The sequence below is a fragment of the Dermacentor andersoni genome, chromosome 3 (genome assembly GCF_023375885.2).
Source record: "Dermacentor andersoni chromosome 3, qqDerAnde1_hic_scaffold, whole genome shotgun sequence".
In the NCBI taxonomy this organism is placed as follows: domain Eukaryota; kingdom Metazoa; phylum Arthropoda; class Arachnida; order Ixodida; family Ixodidae; genus Dermacentor; species Dermacentor andersoni.
This window is the reverse complement of record NC_092816.1, coordinates 160,049,915-160,071,311: the sequence shown is the minus strand read 5'-3', so window position 1 is coordinate 160,071,311 and position 21,397 is coordinate 160,049,915. Positions and strand designations below refer to the sequence as shown.

General features: G+C 47.4%; 1 protein-coding gene and 1 pseudogene across 1 annotated transcript; both read right to left on the bottom strand.

The window, feature by feature from the left end:
• Positions 1-5,088: 5,088 nt before the first annotated feature.
• On the bottom strand, positions 5,089-5,268 carry LOC126524769 (U2 spliceosomal RNA; annotated as a pseudogene).
• Positions 5,269-9,359: 4,091 nt separating this feature from the next.
• Positions 9,360-20,688, bottom strand: LOC126524211 (neprilysin-11-like). Its single transcript, XM_050172548.3, has 4 exons — positions 20,544-20,688; positions 20,119-20,204; positions 13,401-15,121; positions 9,360-9,975 (listed from the first exon to the last, which is right to left on the bottom strand). Exons 1-4 carry the CDS (start codon positions 20,686-20,688, stop codon positions 9,582-9,584), a joined length of 2,346 nt encoding a protein of 781 aa, XP_050028505.1. The 3' UTR covers positions 9,360-9,581.
• Positions 20,689-21,397: the final 709 nt, after the last annotated feature.

Sequence of the window (21,397 nt, the reverse complement as noted above, 5' to 3'; positions counted from 1 at the left end):
GAGAGCAAGGCCGGGTCGTCTTCTCTGAGGTTGCGAGTGATGGGGAGGCTTTGAGCCGTCGTCACCTAGCGGCGTCTGACCAGCCCGCGGATAATCGCCCATCGAGATGCTTCAGTGGAGAAGGTCCTCAATGCAACAGGCGTCGCACCGTCGATGTCAGTGTAGCGACCGCGCTCGCGCCCTGTCCGTTTGTGCTTCGACGGTGCGCATGTTTGCGGCGTCTTTGTGCATGTCACGCGCTAGCGCTTTCGCTGTGGCGCAACAGGCGTCGCACCGTCGAACGATGCAGGTCTACCCAAGCCTAATCTAGCCACCGACCTAGGTACAGCCGTCATGCCTTGTTTAACGGTGATTGTATACCTAAGTATAATAATTACAGCAAAATCAAAGGTTAACCAAGTGAAACCAAGACCTATCAGGGCTAAACCAAGCTTTCGCTTTACATATGCAAGGCTAGCTGAGCTAAGCCGCAGCCAAATTTCATCCATGCGCATGAGCGTTTCGTGGAAGTCGTGACATCACTCAGACGCACTTACGTCATGCACACCACTTTTCCTGCGGTGCTTCTACACCTACAATAAAAAGTGAAACAGAAGCCCCTCAAAGGAGGCCAATGGCTTCCTTTGTCGGCATGTCATGACGTCGCGCTTAGTCCCGTTGCACCTGCTAATGCGACATCGCAGGTAGTTGATAGCGGCAAAGGGATTAAGCACAAATTAACCGGGTTGGTCGACATCATTTGTCCAAGGGGCACCGTGAGGCATTTGGCAGCGCACACTTCAGTTGCACTCGACTGCAAATGCCCGAGATAAAACAAATACACTCTATACAGGGTGTCCCACATAACTTGAGTCAACAATTCAAAAATGAAAGGCGCGTCGGAAGCGAATTGAACCGAACGCATTCTATTCGCAATAGACTATAGTAACTCAGACATCTTTTTTTTTTCCCATAAATGACTAATTAAGTTTAATTACTAAACTTTCTAATTATTGGCTGAGGACTCCAAGTATGATACGCAGATTTGTAGACCGCCTTCAGAAACTACCGATCGAGTTGTTTCCATTACGATATGTGTCCCGTAGTACTTTCTTTGCGGGTTGCAAACAGAGCCCGCGAAATATGCAAAACGCCACGTGACGGAGCGCTTGCGCAGTGGTATCGTGCTGCTTTCAAGCGTGCGTTCGCTGAGCAATGTCGGCTCCCGTCGGATGACGGCGAAAATGCATGCTGCTGGCCGAGCGCCGCCGATGAAATAAAGAACGCTGTGCCGCTCCCTCGTCGCCAAACCCGATGCAGCCGACCTTGTTTACCGAACGCACGCTTGAGAGAGTTCGTATTTTGCCTTGCGTGCGTACTTTGCTTCATCAAATTTGCTGATAGCCAGCTTTGCAGTTCCGGTTGCCAGAATTCTAAACCACTTAAAAACGCTTTAAAAAAACCAAGCTGTAGTCTGGGCACCCTCTGGCACGGCCTACCTTTGAACTAGAAGGCGTAATGCAGCTGCTGTATCATGGTTAAACAGCGATAACGCCAATGCAACTTTCATTTTTTTTTCATAATGGCCGGGTTCAAGAGAAGGAAACGTAAGGTGAGGCGCAATGTTGAGCTCCAGCTTAGAGTCGAGCTCGAGAAACGTTTTTACATTGCTTAGGTTTACTTCGTTTGATTACAAGCCGAATTTACTGATTACATCCTGAGGCAAAAATATTGACCTGCCTGGAGTAAGATGGATACGAAGCTTTTTTGACAGATGTCCCACGTACGCCATAAAGAAGAGCTGCTGACTGCTATTGCATGAATGGGTACAAGACACTTTGTTGCGGCTGTATAGTCTAAGAATTCCAAATTCTTTCGGAAGCGCTTGATTGCCGCCTCCCATGTGGCAAAGTATTGCATCTACTTTGATTCCAATGCCCTCGCATTTTTTTATAATGTCGATTTATTATAGCTTTCACGTTAGCACTGCAGAAGGAATTTGAAGTTAAATGGTACGCCACTCTTTGTCTTCACTGTGCGCTCCCTCCTGCGAGCATAAAAACCAGACCATGTGTTGCCATTGAATCCTCTGGGAGGGCCCCATCTCATAAGGGAATGGTTGGTTTCCTAATCACTGTTCCATTTCCTTGGTCGTAAGCCAGTCCCGACGCAAGTTGCATTTCGTCCAATATCAGGACTGCATGCCGCTCGTAGCCCTCCATGAAGTTTACCTGGCACATATAACATAACATATAAACTTTGTACGTCACATGGTAAAGAATACTATACTAGCACTAAAACAAAAATGTGCCCAGTAAGAAAAACGCAGTAGCCTATGAGGAAACAGGTACCACTGGATATATTCCCTCATTCCTCGAAACAAGTAACAGTGCTTGAAGTTAGTGTTCACACTGGCTGTGAGCCTTACTGCTGAAGCAAGTTAAATTACTAAGGAAAAAAAGAAGCCCTTCCATACCAAGCATACTCACTTTGACAGAAAGAGACGCTAAGATTCCATGGAGTACACCAGGCAAAAACTTGAAGTTTTCTAGGTGTCTCTGAAGCGTTCAGATGGCAGTGGTGTCCCAATCTCTCGAACGACGTTGTAACCGCTAAGTCCACAGGTGAGCGTGATCTTCAACCGCTTTTCGATAGTAGCAGTTGACCATGGTGTACCAAGCATAGTAGCAGTTACCATGCATTGCAGCAGGTCAGTTCCTAAAAGTGGCGACTCTATCTCTTCAGGAGGTTTTCTTTTGTTGGACTGCAGCATTCTTCTGTCGCTGACAAATAGACAGTCTTCGCTTCTGGCTTTGCAGCTCACCCTCTAGTTCCACGATACTCTTGCGCACAGCAGCCACATTTGTTGTCGAAAGAAGCTCATTTGATGAACTCCGTAGTAGAAACAAAGGTAAAAAACGAATGGTAAGACATGGTATGGTATGGTATGGTATGGTGAAACTTTAAAGAAGTCCTGCAGATCGTGAGTCTTCACGAAGCGGGCCGCTCCAACGTGGGAACCGGAGGTAAGACATGAGCAGTAAGATAATGCGTAATTTTTTAAGCAGTGGAAATCTCTTATGTTCAGTTTTGACAATCTGCTTTGAATTCAAACAAGAAAAGCCCACAGTCAAATTGAGCTGCAGATCCAGGGAGTAGCTTGTGCCTAGCAGATCTAGGAGGACTTTGGATGGGTGGCCATACTGCAGATGTGTCGCTGGGCAAGGAGGCAGCTAGGAATTTTGAGTGAAAAATATGGCAAGACAACACGGTATAGGAGATGACGTGACAAACCAGCTTTACAATAAAGATATGTAGTTGCATGAAGAATGTATCCCCCAATAACCTTCTATGTGTGCCCCCGATTCTTTGACACAAGCTGAAAGCTGCTCTGTAGTTGACCTTGAGGCTTCGTTTGCTGTACTCAGCTGCTTATGCAAACCTAGGTCAGCCTAAGGCAAACAGTGCACGCTCCTCTGACCCAACCCCTCACGCATTGACGCGAGCGGATTCACAGAAAGCGACAGCCATTTACGCAGGCAAGCATATCAAAAGACAACTGACCCATCCACTTTGTGCTAGCGTAATACTAGCTGTAAGTTATAATTGCGAAATTAGTCATATCATAAGAAGCCAACAAACACTGACACCAAGGGCAACATAGGGGAAATTACTTGTGCCTAATAAGTGAAATAAGGAAACGATAAATTCATGGAAATGAAGGTAGACGAAAAAACAACTTGTCGCAGGTGGGGAGCGATCCCACAACCTTCGCATTATGCGTGCGAAGTTCAATTATTCTGCGCGTTGTAAAGTGTACTCCATGTGCCATGCAAGGACTGGTTCTTGTTCTTTCGCAGTCGGCATATCTCTGTTCCGGTAATTGATTTTCCAAAGTTGACCCAGCTGCACCGTTACAAAAATTTGAAGAAATAATTATGTCGTTGACTTACCCGTCACGAGAGAAGCACACATTCATTTAATTTAGATAAGAATCTGAATTTCGTTTCGTTTTGTAGCACGGAAATTATAAGTGATAAGCGAACAAATTTAAACCTCTCGGCGCGGTATTATTAGTACTACCTATGCTTAAATTATTTCCACCGGCCACACAAGCCGGCAGAGCCAGCCATGCGCAAGTAGCGCGAACGTTCATCCTTCAAACACCAGTGTTCACGGCCTTCAGGCTACTCTACGTTCATTAGCGATTGAGGTTAATCCGAGTCAAACATTTATATCCTATTTGGGTTAAGGACAGACAAAATCAATTGCGATTGAAATATTGCCGTGTAGTAGCGCTCGTTCCGAATTTATTTCTGTTTAGATCGATGTAATTCGCGAACTAATTAAAGTGCCCCTTTGACAGCGGTATGAATCGCTTTCACCGATTGGGGCACTCGCCTGCCTTCATTGACGAACGAACCGCAAATTGCACGTTAGCCGCAGCCAGTGATCGTTCTAGCTGTTTCAACTCGTTTTCCGATTTTAAGTAGCTAGGTCAGATGTCATCGTCATGTTATAAGTAGTGCAAGTGCTTTCTAGGGATGAGTGCCTGAAGATCAACAGTATCGCTCATTCTTGACACGCGAGCGTCATTTGCACTAAGTTAATAAACAAAAAGAACGCACATGGAGCAATAAAAACGAGACAGCGTGGGAAGACGCGCCCGGGAAACACTGATCTCAAGCCAAATAAACGAAAAAAAGAAACGCTGCCACGCGCGTGATGTGTGACGTGGTGGCGGCGCAGAAGCCCCTCCCTAGACGAGTGAGTTGTGAAAACAGCTTCTCCCCCTTGCAAAGCAGAACGCTGGGTGTGTTTCACAGGAGTGAGTGCAACTTTCGTTAACCTTCCATATATTGACCATCTCAGCCACTTCTGAACACAAAAGGCTGCTGCAGTAGTAAGTTGATGCATCCATAACTGTTTCAAATCGCATTGATAATGATGATGATAATGATTTATTGGCTGTCCTTTTGAAGCGGAGCAATGACAAATATGCACCTAGCCTGCCTGAATTATACAGGTATGCTGCACATGTCTGTCATTGTAGCATTTTGCAGCCTGGTTATGGCTAGGCTTCCGTGCATTTTTGTTCTGCGTGGGCAAAAAACGTGGGCCGATCCCGGAGGGAGTGCTACAACTGACCGACCCGCGGAGGAGGTGAAGCAAGCTTCAAGCATTCCGCCAAGTTGCAAAAATAAGTTTAATATCTTGGGTCCCAATAGAACCCGTATCAGATATTAGGCAGGTAAGAACAGATACCACAATTTGACACACGTCGGCCATGTCTACGTTCGCACCGTCCTCTATTTGTCGGCGTTCCAAGCGCTTGCGTATCTACTTTCCTTCCGCTCTCGCGTAGTGGCGGTCCCGTCAAAACGTCGCGTGTGTCTAGATTCCTACAGCTACTCTGGATGGTGGTCCCGTCGTCCACGCCGATGCGTACAAAAAATCAGAGTTAATGAGTTCAGACCTTTGTTCAAAATTCTGTGTCACCTCTGTGTCGTGTGCCAAACAGCTTCGCTGGTAATCCACCTTCAAAGAGTTGAATGGCTAACAAGCGGATCCGGTCGTATCAATCTCTTCCCTTTTTTTTTCACCAATAATGCACATGTATCGTACTTATCTCGATTACTGACATGTTGTTACTTCCGTACACTTGAAGTTCAAGCGCTTCGGGAAGGGGTTCATTACCTACGGATATCACTGGGTGAATTCCTTCGGATTGAATTAGGATATGCTGAGTGGTCTCCGGAATTTTTCATGTGTATGCTGCCGCTGCAGCTGGCACATGTCTCATCTTCTTGCCAATATTTGCTACAGTATGTTTTTATCCTTAGGCAACCAGCTCGAGCCTCAAACAGCAAGTCACTGCCTTTGCGTTGTACAGATTTTTCCTTCTCATTTCTTTCTTCCCCATGTAAATCTCCGTTGTCTTATTACAACGAAGCTGCATACCTCTACCTTCCAAGGAAATTTTCGTGTCGTAAGCAAAAAAGCAAAAAATACGTGGGCCGATCCCGAAGATAATGCAATGCTGGCCCGACCAACGGCGGAGGTGAAGCAGGCGTCAAGCACTCCCCATACGTGGGCCAATCCCGAAGATTGTGCAGTACCGGCCTGACCCGTGGCGGAGATGCAGTTCGCCATTAAGGGGCCCGCATACACAGCTTCGCTGGTCACCCTTCTTCACAGAGTGGAAATGCACTGAGATTTTTGTTTCCATAGTGATAGTAGTGCTATCTGCTAGCAGTGATGATGAAGAAAATTATTTGTGGCTGATCCCATTGTAACGGGCGGGCTTCTTTAAGGCGCCCTGGCCGGATAAAATATATGCATGGCGATAAAAAATGGGGAAAATATAAGAGGGGAGGAGTGCCGATCCCCGTTGCTTTGTAAACACAGCCCGACCTGGTGCACAGACATTGACGTTTAGGCACTGAATTTGATCTGTGCCGCTCAGAGTTGGCTATTCTGTGCCGTTGCCAAATCACACGCCACCACTGTGCCAGTCTGGCCTTCGTTACGTGAATTGCGGTAGACACCATCGCACCCGGTTCCCGCACCCCGTTCTCGCTCCCAAATCCAAGGGCTGGCGGAAGTGCGGTGCCGTCGGTGTGTCGTGGGGACAAACCGGCACACTGGAGGGCTAGGTGTTCCAAGTATTCCTCCTCGAGGCCACATGTCCGACATATGAAGTCAGCGGAAAGGACGATATGGGGCTGGTATCACGGTGGAAGAACAGATAAGGTGTCTGAACGAGGCTGCCGTGCCGACGATTTTTTCTGTCGTGTGTTACGTCTCTTTCAGAATATGGCGGAGATCATTGAGGGGTCAAATACCATTTGCGTTGAATGGGAAGGCGTGAGAAGAGAAGAGAAAGTTAATATTACTAAAGGACTGAGACAGGGGTGACCAGTATCCCCGCCGCTGTTCATGGTGTACATGACATTGATAGAAAGGGCGCTAGAAGGAAGTGATATCGGCTTTAATGTCTCACACAAGCAGGCGGGCACCACAGTAGAGCAGCAGCATCCATGTTTGTTTCATGCGGACGATATAGTGTTGCTTGCTAACAAGCAAAATGATATGCAACGTGTAGCTGAAATCTCTGGACAGGAAGGTGAAAATTTAGGATTAACATTTACCGTTTAAAGTCAGGTTTTATGGTATTCAATGAAAACCGTGAACAGACAAGTGTCTGGGGATGGACGTATGCGCCGGCGCCATTGCGCATGCATTCACTTGTTCTGTCATTCCTACTGATTCCTATGCGCCTCCCCATTTCCACTCGCGACGGTTGTCGGCGGTAGCGCCCCACTCCAACGCCACCTAGACAAGAGAAGGCCTGAGCGCTCGACGTGTGACGTCACGGAGAAGAGGCCGGCGGCGTGCACGGGGATACGGGTTGAATGAAGGGATCGCGCCCTTATGGGCAACGTTAACGAGAGCGCAGTTACTATTTTTTAGGCATAGTTGAGAAGATAGTCCCTAGAGAACAGAGGGTGTTCCAAGGTTATATTATTTATGCAAAACTATTTACGCGCTCTATTATTAAAAAGCCCGTCCATAAAGAATAAAATGGTTCAAACGTGGGATTGAGAGCGAATTTCGGGTAAATGATGACAGGTAGCACGGCTTATATTGAAAAGTCACAGTGCTGCCCTCTACTTCAGAGTAGCATCTTTGCCTTGATTTATCGTCGGCGTCAAAGAGTTTGCCGTTCATGTGACCACAATAATTCAACAAAATGTTAGCACTGCGCCATAACACATATCTCTTGACAACTTCACTGGTGTGCCCTTCTCCACATTCGGGACACATGCATTTCTTCCAGTCTAGATAAAGCTTTCAACGACTAATTTCGCTTTCGAGGCATTCTTACATAAGGTACCGCAGTCCACATATTTACAACAGCTCAAATAAGTTTAGCTATGGAGATACAAAACTTTCCTCCAGCTAGTACACAAAGAAACAGCTGCCTTATTCCACTGAATTCCAGCCTTTCTCTTCTTTGCCTTCGCATTGGCACCCAATATTCTGTCATTGATCTTGCGGAAACATGAACGCGTGATATTTCGGCCCCGATTTGCGATTGCTCCAGCAATTGGGTACGCAAAACTTATTAAGCATATCCTGGCATGAACGTAATCCACATTCCGCTGCAATGAAGGCTTGCCTGACACACAACCTAATCGCAGCACAAGTGCAGAGAATACATGCACGGTTCACGTCCAGAAAAAAAAAAAAATTCTCGGAAGCATGTCGCAGCGTGCCAGGACTATTCTAACCCCAAAGCTATCCAAGGAGCAGCAGGGTTCCGGGAACTAATCGAATTGTTATCGCCGTGGTTGCCCACTCGGTCTTCCGCGACTGATTTTCAACACAGCTGCGCCACTTGTAGCTTCGTAGCACGCTGCACGGAACTCCAATGTGGGCCTCTTTTGCGTGACGTAGCTCAAGGGGAGAGGGTACAGCGAGAAGGCCTTAAGTTCTGTAAAAGGTGTTGCCCACTCGCGATGGTTTGCGGTGGGGGCGCTTACGTCTAGGCACAGCCGCACGAGATACTTAGACACTTTCGAATATCTGTGGCAATGCAGCGACAAACCTACGCCTGAAGTTTAGCGCAGAGAAATTGGGAGTCATAACGTGGCGTCAATTCAACAGCAAGTCGTACCCATAGTCAAGCAATATATATAGCTCGGCGTTTCTATTCGGCGGTCCCGCGTTGACTTGATAGGTCAAACCACATCAGGCATAAACCAATGGCGTAAATGGAACAAAAATGTGTTACAGTGGCCAGTGATTGAGCGAATCGGAATTGTTTAACTCTCGAACGAAAGCTCTGCAAAATGCACAAGTGGCGGTCCCTTGCAGGGAGCGCTTTGTTCTATTTTATGTATTGTGAGCAATAGAATAACTAAGCCAAGAGGATAATTAGCACAGAGCACTTCCCGCACCTATTCCTTTCCTTTATGAACGCCTTCACCGCCAAGTCCGCTTCTGCATGGGCAGGTACACAGTCCTCAGGAAGCTTTAGCTATGAAGCAGCAACATGTGCTTCATTACTTAATTTGAGCCATATGAGAAGCCGCGTCATCAACGATATATATTGTACAGTAAAAATGCAGCAGCAGCTAGCGTTTACAAAGCAAAAAAAAGGCGAGGGAGGTTAAAGGAGGCGGCAACGTTGTAAATTCCGAGAAATTACAATCACATCACGTTATAGATATCTTAAGTATGCAAAAAGTGCGTCAGCCTTCCATATCGCGACTTGCAAATAGACAAAGTTACGGTCAGGTGGCACCCATCTCGTCTAAAGTAAATTAATAAGATCTTCACACTGAATTTAGAGTGCAACGAAGCCTTACAACGAATATATCATAGGTATTTACTTTTAAATCCTCAGAGAGAGAGAGAGAGCTCGCGCTTTTTAACGTCAGTCCAGACACAAAATAATACAGTGCGCATGCAGTACATGGCTGGCGACGACATCGCTTTTGATGTTGCGCAAAAAACTATGTGCACAGGCCACATGAAGGTGTGTCGTTCGATGCCACGTGAACGTGGTATCGCAGTCCTTGGGAAGTGCCCGACTCTCACGCAAAGAATTTGCACTTCATCTTGGGGTTCATCTGGGACTCGGACGGGCAATGAAATGCCGTGGCGAAGGCCTCCGAACTGCGCACCGCCTTGTTGCAGTCCACTGTGTGCGGACCCACGGCATCGGGTCGCGTGCAAGTCATGTAGCAGAGTGTCATGAAGAACACTTGGTCTCCCGAAAAGCCCCTCACGATTCCCTGAAGAGCTTCGTCTCCCCTGTCGCTGACTGCGCGGCGGTACGCCGCGTAGGCAACCTCGAGAGCAGGGATCTCGGGAAAGATGCTGGCCCTCGCCCCGGTTATGCTCCGGGTGCTGTCTCCGCCACTGGCGGCGTGGCCTTCAAGCGCCTCTAGGCAGCCGTCTCTGTCCTCGAAGGCTTTGGCGGAAGAGCTGCAGAGGATTGAAGATATTGAAATGATACATCATCGCAGAAAAAAAAAATTATACTTTGGCGTTAACGGCATGTGTTGCAGTGGTTCCATGGCGTTCCGCTGCTGAGGAGGTGGTCACGTGCATGATTATCGCGCACGGCTACGGCATTCTGACGTAGGCGAAATGCAAAAACGCTCTCGCATATTTATACCCGGTGTGCTTTTCTTTAGATTATGCAGAATTCTTGTTTTAATTCACCTGGGGGCGGAAGCATATTTGTAGTCATTGAGCTGGATTACTCCAAGAAGTGGACATTGCTTGCACGAAAAATCGCATTGGACAATCGACTAATTAACAAACTCTCACTGATCGGGCTTCTCACTAAATACTTAGGTTTTACAGTACTTTCTGAAATTTACGAACTGTTGCCGGTACTCAAAAGTCGTATCACCCTGACAATTCAGAGCAAGTTGATACGTCTTTCCATTTAAACTGTAGCCGGTTAAGTGGCAAGACGTACCAACTTGGTCTGAATTTTCAGGGTGCTACGAGTTTTCAGTACTTAATTCCCGAAGTTGGCGACAAAATACATTGGCGTGGCAGTTACGTTTGTGCGTCAATGTATAAAACGTGGTTCTAATGAAAACAGAAGCGGAAGAATACATTTTCTGGCAAGTTTGACGGCCATATTACGGCGCCATCGTCAGCATTTGCTAGCAGTGTGGATATGAGTTGCAACGCCACCGACAACCATTTGTGAACTTCGCTACTTCGCACTACCTCCTAATTTGCAATATGTGTAGTAAATCAAATATTCTAAAAGTTACTTGGTCATGTTCTGTCAATCAAACTATTATGCACTTCAATTACTTGTCCGAGTAAATTGTGCCGCTTGGAGTAATCCAGCTCTAGGACTAAAATTTCTTTATCTTCCACAGGCGAATAAAAGAAATCTGCATGGTGCAATTAACCAGAACACACAAGAACGCCACATATACAAGGTGCTTTTTCTTGTAGCTGCACCGAATTATAAAATGTTGCCTGCAGCAGACGGCACAATTTTAATCATTAGTACCTGCCGTAGTTGCTTAGCAGCTTTAGCCTTACGCTGCTAAGCATCAGGATGAAATTCCAGCCGTGGCTGCCACATATTGGTGGGGGCGAAATACAAGAATACCCCTGTACCCAGCGTTGGGCGCAGTTTAAACAGCCACAGGTGGTCAAAATTATTGCAGAGTCCCACACTATGGCGTGCCTTATATTCAGATGCTGGTTTCGGTATTTAAAACACCCGAAAAGATGACTTTATAATGACACGTGTTCTTCTTTATCTTTATCGGGCGACCACTTCTCGCCGCCTAACAAATGTTATCGGACAGCGCAGGACGCGCCTGCATGTAAAAGAAGTTTCTGGAATGTTATCGATGGTTCCGTCCACTGTCTTTCACCGCAACTTGTGTTATCTGATTGCATGTGTGCGCGACCCGAATAATGTCCAACTTTGTGGAAGGCACGCGGGTCCCAGCGATTGCTCTGGAACATTCGACGACAGATGTATAAAAGCCGACGCGCTTGACCCGCTCATCAGATTTTCGACGACCGCCGATCGTGTTCGCAGCTGCCATCCTTCTTTGAGTGTAGCCTGCTTTTGAGGGCGCGAGTTCGCCCAATAAAACGCTCGTTTCGTAAATCACAGTTTTCCTGCCTTCTCAAACGTCACTACCACGTGACAATAATAACTTTTGACCTAAATCACACGATGAGGCGGTCCATTACTCCTACGAGAAATCAAAAAGATTAATTGAAAAATTACCCTAATTATTGTTGATTAATTTCTTTACGGCTCATATTTAAATCTACGAATTTTAGCTAGTGAGTGCATAAAAGGTGTGCCACGTAACTTGAGCTAAAAATTTAAAGATGGAAGGTGCGTCGGAAGCGGATGTAACCGAAAGCACACTATTCGTAATAGACCATAGTAACTCAGAGAAGCTTTTGTTTTTCCCATAACTCACAAATTGATGAGGTTTAATTAGCCAACTTTTTAGTTATTCGCCGAGGACCCCAAGTATACTAGGCAGATTTGTAGAGCGCCTTCAGAAACCGCCGATCGAGTTGTGTCCTTTACGATACATCTCATGTAGTCCTTTTTTACGGGTTGCAAAGAAAGCCCGTGAAATATAATAAAAGCACGTGACGGAGCGTTTGCTCAGTGATATTGCGCTGCTCTCGAGCCTGCGATCAGTGAACAAGGTCAGCTGCATCGTGACTGACGACGAGGAAGCGGCAGGGCGTTCCTTTCTCTCATCGGCAGCGCTCGGCCAGCAGCATGCATTTTCGCCTTCATCCGCCGGAGCCGACCTTGTTAACGGAACGCACACTCGAGAGCAGCGCGCTCCTACTGCGGAAGCGCTCCGTCACGTAGCTTTTTCCATATTTCGCGGGCTTTCTTTGAAATGCGGGTGAAAGGACTACGGGAGACGTATCGTAAAGGAAACAACTCTATCGGTAGTTTCTTAAGGTGCTCTACAAATTTAGGTATCATACTTGGGGTCCTCCGTCAATAATTAAAAAGTTGGCTGATCAAACTTAATTGGCTAGTGAGTTATGGGGCAAACAAGAAAACTGTCCGAATTACTATAGGCTATTGCGAATAGTATGCGTTCAGTTTAGTTCGGTTCCGACGTGCCTTTCATTTTTCAATTCTTGGCTCAAGTTATGTGGGACACCCTGTATATGCAAAGCATGCTGAGATAAAAGGAATGCTGAGGGTGGCACAAGTTCCGACATATGCACCGTCAAACTTGCGGTAAGAATTCACTGTTGCTGCTCCCTACTTTAAGGCAATGCTGCTTTATGCACTGAAGCACAGAAGTAACTGGAACGCCAATGCATTTCGTTGGACACCTTGAAAATTAATGTGTAGAAACTGGCTAAGTCCTGAGAATTCGTTAAAGTGCACATGCTTTGCGAACTCGGCGGCTACGATATGTTCCGATAACTATAAATAAAAGGTAATTATGCGCTGAGTCGCGTACCTCAGGACCTCTATTAAAGTTTTGCATCCATCCATATCGTAATTATGTTAATTGTTCAATCGGATGTATTGATTTCTTGTAGAAGTAATTAAAGTCTCACTGAGTAGTTCAGATTAAGGGTTACAGCTGTGCTGTTTCCCTATGTAAAATTTAAAGAATGGAGTGCTTTTTAAAAAAAACCCTGTATATATACGCGCCCATTAAAGAACCCCAGGAGCCCAAGATCGATCCGAAGCGCTCCAGAATGGTGTCTGTCATAGTCCTAGTGCTGCCATGGGGCTTTTAACCAAACCAATGACACAACACATCACTCCTTACATATGGAAGGTGTTCTTTAGGCCCAACGCGAATAAAGAAAAAGGAATACCAGAATACCTATTTCCGCATCAATAACGGAAAGCTTACCTGGACAAAAAGAAGTGGCCGAATGTGCCGTTCGGGTGCCACCGCAGTCCCTGTCGGTCTACGGACGCGACCAGATTCAGTGCCATGGAAAAGCCCAGACCCCCGTAGAACATGGCCTCGGTCCCGCCAGGGTAGTACAAGGGCGGACTAATGGCGCCCACGGCCACCTTGACGTCGCCGCTTGAGGCATCATAGAGCACGTACGGCAGTGCGTAGTTGACCGCGAAGCTGAAGACGTCGATGTCAGCGTGCGGGTCATGCACCTTAGCAGCGCAGCGGCTCGTCTTCACCAAGTATTCGGCAAACGAAGGTTCAGTGCTGGGAAAATCGCTGTACATGCGCTCGAGCACGTCGTTTTGGAGGAAACGCTCGGGGGGCCACAGCTTTAGTCGCGTCGAACGCAGCTTCTCGACCGCGAGCTTCCGGCTCTCAACGTCTAGCCATTGCGTTGCGTTGGCCACGTCTGCAGCCGCCAAAACCAAGCTGTCGAAGCCTGCTTTGACGGCGGCGCGCTGTGCTGGCGTGAAGCGCGACACGGAGCTGAGCGCAATCACCAGGAGCCGATATGCGGCCTCGACGAATTGCTCGCAGAAGTACGGCCGATATATGGTGATGCCCTGGTCGTACCGATTCTCAAGCAGCTGGATATCCGCTGCCGGAGCAAACAGCTGCACGCAAGACCAGGGGATCAGGAACAGCAGCTCGGTTTTTCTGTACGATGACATCACGGTCGCCATAGTCCGGAAGAACTCTACGTCGCCAATGAAAACCTGGTCGTTGGGCTTCACTTCAGGCTCAAGCTCGGTCTGCCTGAAGGCACGTAGCCACCGCTTTGAGGCCAGCGGTGGAGTGAGGAGTCCGATTCGAGCGATTCGCCCCAGAGCTGGTTCGGTTACCGGAATACGCCTAGCGTTCAGCAGTTTTCTGAAGACGTCACCTTCCATAACCATAGCCCTGTTGATAAACTTCGTGTCGACCCCATACTTACTGTAGTTTCGGCTAAGGATGTAGAAGAACGTGGCCGAGTATTTCGCGTATCCGCCGGTGCTTTTGACTGTGAGATGCTGCTGGTACAAAATCGGTATGAGGGAACCGGGCTCTAATATGAAACGCCAATTCGGTGGGGACAAGCGCATAGCGCGCACTTGGAAGAATAGCGGGACCTGCCACTTGAAAGCTAGCGTCATCAGTAATTCGAGGGCGCTGGTGTCACTTCGCGCGGATTTCTCTGGCCAGGACAGTCTACATTCGTTGAGGAAGTTCCAGAAGATGTCCAAGTTCGAGCCGTACTGTGATCGGTTGCCCATGCAGGACAAGTACATGGCCATTGGTTTGCGGCCCGCACCAATGGTTTTCGTCCCTTCGCTGAGTACGCTGTAGAATTGCGGAAACCACGACTTCCTTACGTCATCCATGGCCGAGTTAGAGTACTCTAGGTAGTCTTTTGGAGGCGACCAAGCGGAGCAGACGTAGGCGCGAAAGTTGTGACATGGATCGAGATGGCGGTTTAGTCCATTGGAGAGGCGCCACGAGTGGGCGAGGCCGTCCTCAGTCTTGCAGAACGGTGGCGATGGTGGTGATTTGGCGCCTCGTGCGAACAGAAACACAATGACTATTGTCACGGCCGTCACCATCAGCATGAGGACGACCATAAGGGTCACGTGCTGCACTTTGATTGACACACCTGTCGCAGTTAGGACAACCTGAGAGTGGCGTGGAGCCTGCAAGAAAATATAAAAATAAAGGGGCATTTAAGCAGATTTTGACTAAAAAAGTTATTCAAAATACATAGTGATCCGTCTACAGTTGCCGCGTCCACCATGTTCTCTGTGACATAGTTGCGCATCGCCTTTATGTTGTGTGGATCGGCGATCGTCGAGGTGTGGCTATTCAGAACTCTATAATCTATCGTTCACCTTCATCGTCCAGCGAATCGGGCAAAGGGAACTTCAGTGCGGTCCCACCAATTAACGAAGCTACGGCTGCTATTCTTGCAGCCTTAGATATTCGTTCAGACGGCCTTGGGTTGCATGGTGCTTTGCAACCAAAGCTTTAGTCGAGTCTGTTTTCACGGTGACGTGCGCTGTGGACACTGAGCTAATTACTCGGAAGAATTTCCTCTACGCTCCCGAATTTCAGACTAATGCTGTTGTTACAGCCATAGACGGAAAACTTCTATTTATCCAGAAGGGGGGGTGGGGGGTTCGTGAGAGTATTCGAGAAAAAGTTATCTCTCGGCTTTTTTAATTCAGACTACGTGTTTTGTGCCTATTAGGTCGCACAAATACACATCAATGGTAAAAGCCATGTAAAGTCTTCTAAAGGTTTAAATACATATAGATGTAATCAAGAAATATTTTCCTCAAGGAAGTTCATATGAGCAGATAAACCGCAACATTTATAAAACTTACACGATATATGAGAATTTCTGAACAGAATTTATAACTACAATTACTAGCACAAAGAAATTCGACTCCGCAACGCAACACTTTAATTAAAGCATGCCTTCTGCAATTGACTTAATTTATTTCCCGGCAGAGCAATAGTGATTATTGGATAATAGATTATCAGGCACACGAACAAACAATCATATAGCGCATCAATCAGTAAATACTGACACAGCGAGATCCGAAATGTGCGGAAGGACACGAGAGCTAGTCGGAACAGCGTGAAATAGGTTATTGAGCAGCTGATAAAGCATATCTGACGAATAAAAATTAATAACGGAAACGTACAGCATAGAATATCTAGTTTTAAATAGCGCAACGAAACGTTTTTTCGCGCCCAAAACGCCTCACCTTGTTTACGCTGTTATATACCCCATTTATGTTCCTCTTCATAACTTTTTTGCGTTCTTTTATAAGCGAGATGGTTTGCTTGAAACTTGCCTCTGTTCCCTGAAGCTCTCCTCACTGCGTCCTTGCCTCGTATTAGCGCCTGATAACTTTTTCCAACTGAATACCTGATGAATGCCTTGCTGTAGAAGAAGCACATTTAAAACTGGAGCCCTGGTACAGAACGGATCCGGTCTATGCGACAGTGCCCAACTTGTTTCTTTTATGAAGGCTTATCGCCACGTAACATTCATGAAGCCGCATTGCTCCATTAAAACTAGAGCGAACAATTGTCACAATTAGTCGGTTATGCCCAATCAGTCAGTAAGAGCGCGCGTCTTATTTTAGTGTTTAGTGACCGCGTTTGGCTGTCCGTGCGTTTGAGGAGTACTACATACGCGGGTGGCGCGCTTTATTTTCTGCGCCGCGTTGGAGCTTGCGATCCGAGATGGGTGGTCCTTTCGCGTGCGCTGTCTCCCCGCGCGCCTAGTGTGATGCTTCCGTTGGTGTTCATATACGACGGCAAATACGCTCCCTTCTCAATGCCAGACGGGTAATGGTCAAGTACCGACAAGCGACATGGCCACAGTTGGCTCTGTCGTTGGCGCCCACGCGTGTTTGTAGCCGTGCATACTGAGACGTCCGCAGCCGCGGTAGAAGCGAGCTGGACGCGTCTTTTCTATTTCTCGTTTTATTTCTCGACGTCGCTGTACCTTATAAAGTACAAAAAAACCTTTGAATGAGCTACTGTGGGTGCGAGAAGAAGCACTTAACACTGGGCCGAAAAGGATATCGGCTTGATGGGCTTAATCTTACCACGCGCTCAATGTTTTGGTTTGTTGGAGGTCACGTGATCAAACCCGCGCTTGGGAAGGAGAGGCGTAGCTGCGAATGACTATGCGCGGCTAACGCTTACGCGGCCCGCATGCCGTATCTAATTGTCGGTAATCATTGGCGGGTGCAGTGGTTAAGGCCAAGCAGGGATGGCTGCCAACTTCATGCGCTCTCTCTTCCTTGCCGGGCTGTCTTTCTGCGCCCTAGTGTTGCAGATTGCTCTGCGCCCCCGCCCGCGGGGAAACTTCGGCCAGGGCTCGGGCTCCGGAGCCCCACCCCCTCCCCGCAGTTGCACTTATGATAACATTACATTGCATTCCAACTCCCCTGATACATTGCGTCGGCAAGAAAACGCGTCTAGCGTGAAAAATCGAAGCTCCGGCAGTATAGTGCTGTTCTTCGGAGCTTATAAAACTCCATGCACAAAGCTCCATGCATGAACTCTGGATGCTCCGTTTGCGCTAGCGTTCTCGCTTGGAACGTGTGACCCGAAACTGTGCGAGTCAGGTCGCACATGCATGATGCCGTGAAAATGCAGGACAAGTGTGATCAGCAAGTTGAGCGTCGAGAGTTAACCTGTTCCGCGCACTGTTTTTTCTCATGTGTCAGTCCTTCGAGAGAAATGACTTTGCGCGTGTTGTCTTCCACTCGCGCTCCGTTACACTAGTTAGTAAAACTATGCAGAGCAGCGGCTCGGTACGAGAGGCGAAAAAGGAAGAGACGCGCACCAATTAAATGCCAAATTCAAGTACAGAATAGGAACACACATCCGATTCAGCAGCGTGCTCAGTGGTGAAGAAGCGACGGCTTGAGAATAGAGCGCGCGAGCCTTGTCTGTCTACGCCGTCGGTGAGCTGCTGGGAAGATGGGTTAAGCCATGTGCACCGAACGTGATGCCGGCTCTTCCATTTTTGTCTCTAGCGTGACCAAACATGCTTTGATGGACTTTGCTCAGCTGCCCAGATTTTTCCACGGAATAACTGGCTTTAATAAATGACCCACCTGCGCACTTGTGTTAATCTGTGAAAGCGATTTCCTTTTTTCTTTTTTTTTCGGTACGAGTAAAAATTACAAATTTCACAAAAGACGCGCTCTCTCACTTTTGTGTGGAAAATATTCAAAGCATAATGTGCCGCACTATCCCGTGAGGAGTTTTTCAGTTTTTTTAACAATTTTTTTCGAGCAGCCGAATTCTCCAAATACTTTAATATCACTACGTGCGTTGTATGTAGAACAGCACTGTTTGGCATAAAAATTACAAATATAGTTGCACGGAAGGATGCGTTGCCTTTCAGCGTTAATTTAAACGAAGCTGATGGGGTTAAAAGAAAAGGCACAGATTTAAAAAAACTGTTCCAGTGGGGGTCTCTTTTATACATGGCGCATTATACAAATGGGCACGCTGGAACAAAATGGAAAATGCCGTGCGCGTAGGTAACTGATCAGCAAGCGGATTATATTTTATGCGGTCATTTTATTATGGCAATTACCCTCCTCCCGTCAGTAATAACCACACACAAAAAAAAAAAAAACAAGCCTGGTTTGTTCCATGCGTTAGGAAAAGCCGCTTGCTTCGCATGCAACGGCGAACGGCAGGGTGAGGACACCACAGAACAGGGGTAAAAGAAGTAGCTATGCGTGAAATTAGGCTGTCGAACGAGCAGTGTCGTTTTGCCGCGTCTTAGACAAGGTGACGTCTAGCGCGTTGCTGCAAAGATGGCACATCACACTTAACATTTCGAATGCCCTTAATTAAGTTAGCAATAACCAATGAGGAAAAATGTAACTGGTTTGATTAGCATGCCTGTTCTGGTGGACATTTTCTCGCTCTCCAAGAAATTGTTCATGCGAGTCATTCTTGCAACAATGCAACAGCGAGCTTCTAGAGCGCAAGGGAACGACCACTTTGGGAAAGTTTCTTTTTTCATTCAAACTAGCTACGTTTTTAAATATTTCTCTACTGCTCATAAAAACCTTCGGAATATTCTTCTTTGGAAATTTGGTTGCTTTGATGTCGCATTTACTTCGCTACTGATGGGATCATTTGTGGACACCGTATGTGTATTGCTTCCACCATCTACGCGCACAGAGAAAATATCCATTTAATATGACTGTATAAGACGCAGACTGCTTGGATATTGAATATCGGTATTGACGCCACAACCTGAGTACGCAATCCTTAGCTGTTGAAATACTTTTTCGTGACCTTAAAGTGAAGAAATGCATGGGCAGTTCCAAGGTGCGGATACGACCCCACAATGATACGGACGGCATCGGCATCACACAAACGATGGGGAAGCCCAAACGAGATGACGAGCCGTATTTTTACAAATGCGAAGGATGGAGAAACGGTAAGCCCGTACTATTACAAGATCGGCAAGACGACGACTCAGCGTGAACTTCAAAAATAACATTGGCACCGACCAAGGGATGGAAACAACGCGATGGACGAACTCGGTCTGCGAACGTTGGTCACCGACAACAAAACGGAAGTGTTCGAAAAGAGTGACGATCAACCGCGCGGGAAACCACTCGGCATTGATAGAAGTTGGAAGCAGCACAACTGCAAGCGTTCGCGCGGACATACCGAGGCCACCGTTATGGAGACCATATTTACTGCTGAAACAGATACCACGATCCCGAAAGAGCGTTGTCCGCACGAGGCGAGTCCTCCGCCGGGGGCACTACATAACCACTAGAAAGGCACGTAGCTGAAGGACTATCAGAAAGGCCATTAGCACCTGATTCAGCAAACAAACACTCCATTAAATGTTATTCTTCATTCCTGCTTCCTCCCTGCGTCCGTGTCTCTTCTCGGGGCGCACCGCGCGTTGTTTGTTCGCCTGTCGGCGACTATGCCGACCGCATCGTCAATACGAGAAAAATATTTCGCTTATGCACACGCATTTTAACCGGGAAGGCCTATGCAAAACTGTTGTCGTCTCTTTACCACTCCAATATTATTCTCGAAAATGTTGGACACAGAACTGTGAGGAACGGCATGAAGGGGGGTAGGAGAGTGAAAAGGTGACAAGTAGTTTGAAACTCACGTGATCCGAATCATAGTACGAGGTCCTCCGAGCGGCTGACTTGATTCGCTGGGCTTCGAGGTGTTCTTTGCTGATGCTGTTAAGTTCTTGAAGGACAGAGGAGAACGAAGCGTGCTGGTGAGATAAACTCGCTTGGCGACTTGACTGGCTCACTTTGCGTCCATCTTGTGGCTCCGGCTGTCTTTGAGAGGGCGTCGGAGAGCCCGCAGCCCTTTCTTTGATCGAGGTCGCGGACAGAGTCTGGAGTGTATTGGCGCCGCTGGCGGCGCACTCCGGAGACTGAGCTGGCAGTGTGATTTCACATTCTTGTTGGGACGCCTGTTGGTACTGCTAGATTGCTTCCTTCTGCTCTGGGAGCCCGTTGCTCTCTCTGGGCTTCTCCGTCGTCGGAGCAGTGGGAGCAGCAACGTGAGGTTCTACCAGACCAAAGTCGGCGGAAGCGCGTTGCTGCTGAGGTGCGCTGGTGTCCGAGGACTTGCGCTGGACATCGGCGTCGAAAGACTGCCTCCGTTTGAGGGGGCTCTTGTCGCGTGAGGCAATTACTTCGTCCAGTTGAAGGGCGGTGGTCATGGTTACCGGCAAGTTCGATTCCAGCGCGGCAATCGCGGAGCCTTTCGGATGTTTTTCTTGATCGGTATGGCTGGGACGCCTGCGTGTCGCTTCAGATTTGCTCGAGGACGACGAGCTGCGAGACGACACACTTGCACTGGAACTCACGCTACGTTTTCGAGAGCGACGTCGCTTCTTGCTTTTCTTCTCGTCGGGAGCATCATTGTTTGGGACCATATCGCTTGTGTTTGCACGGCGAACCCCAGAGACGTGACGTTTCAATCTTGCAAAACGCAAGAAATAGGGGTGCGCGCCCTGGAACCCTCTTCTTCTTCTAGTGCTACCTCGTGGCGAAAGCAAATGGCGCGAGACCTCGCAGGCCATTTCTCACTGATTTCAGCACTATATAAATTCGAAGCCCTACAGAAAGCAAACTGTTAACAGAGGAAGCTTTATTTTTATTAAAACAATGGTTAATTCCTGTCAAAATGATCTCTATCGGAGATGCATACTTGCCCAAGGTTTTGTTCCATTAGTCGAAGCGAATTTTGAACTCCTAAATTTTCATGGTTTGAGTGGTCCTTTCAAAGATGCATTTGTGCGAAGTGGCAAATCTGCTTCCTTTATCACATTTTATTTCTTGTCGGCAGCAAATTAAAAAAGGAAAGGATGACGAAATTGTCGACGTAAAAGAAGACAACGTCGACGCACGTAGATCGATGCTTATGAT

Bases quoted from the DNA above. Each gene is read 5' to 3' on its own strand.
- LOC126524211 (XM_050172548.3), bottom strand. From the start codon at position 20,688: ATGACCACCGCCCTTCAACTGGACGAAGTAATTGCCTCACGCGACAAG. The intron at 20,205-20,543 runs GTCTGGTAGAAC...CTGTCCTTCAAG, and splicing joins ACGCGCTTCCGCCGACTTTG to AACTTAACAGCATCAGCAAA. The intron at 15,122-20,118 runs GTGAGTTTCAAA...ATTTTCTTGCAG, and splicing joins CGTACTATGATTCGGATCAC to GCTCCACGCCACTCTCAGGT.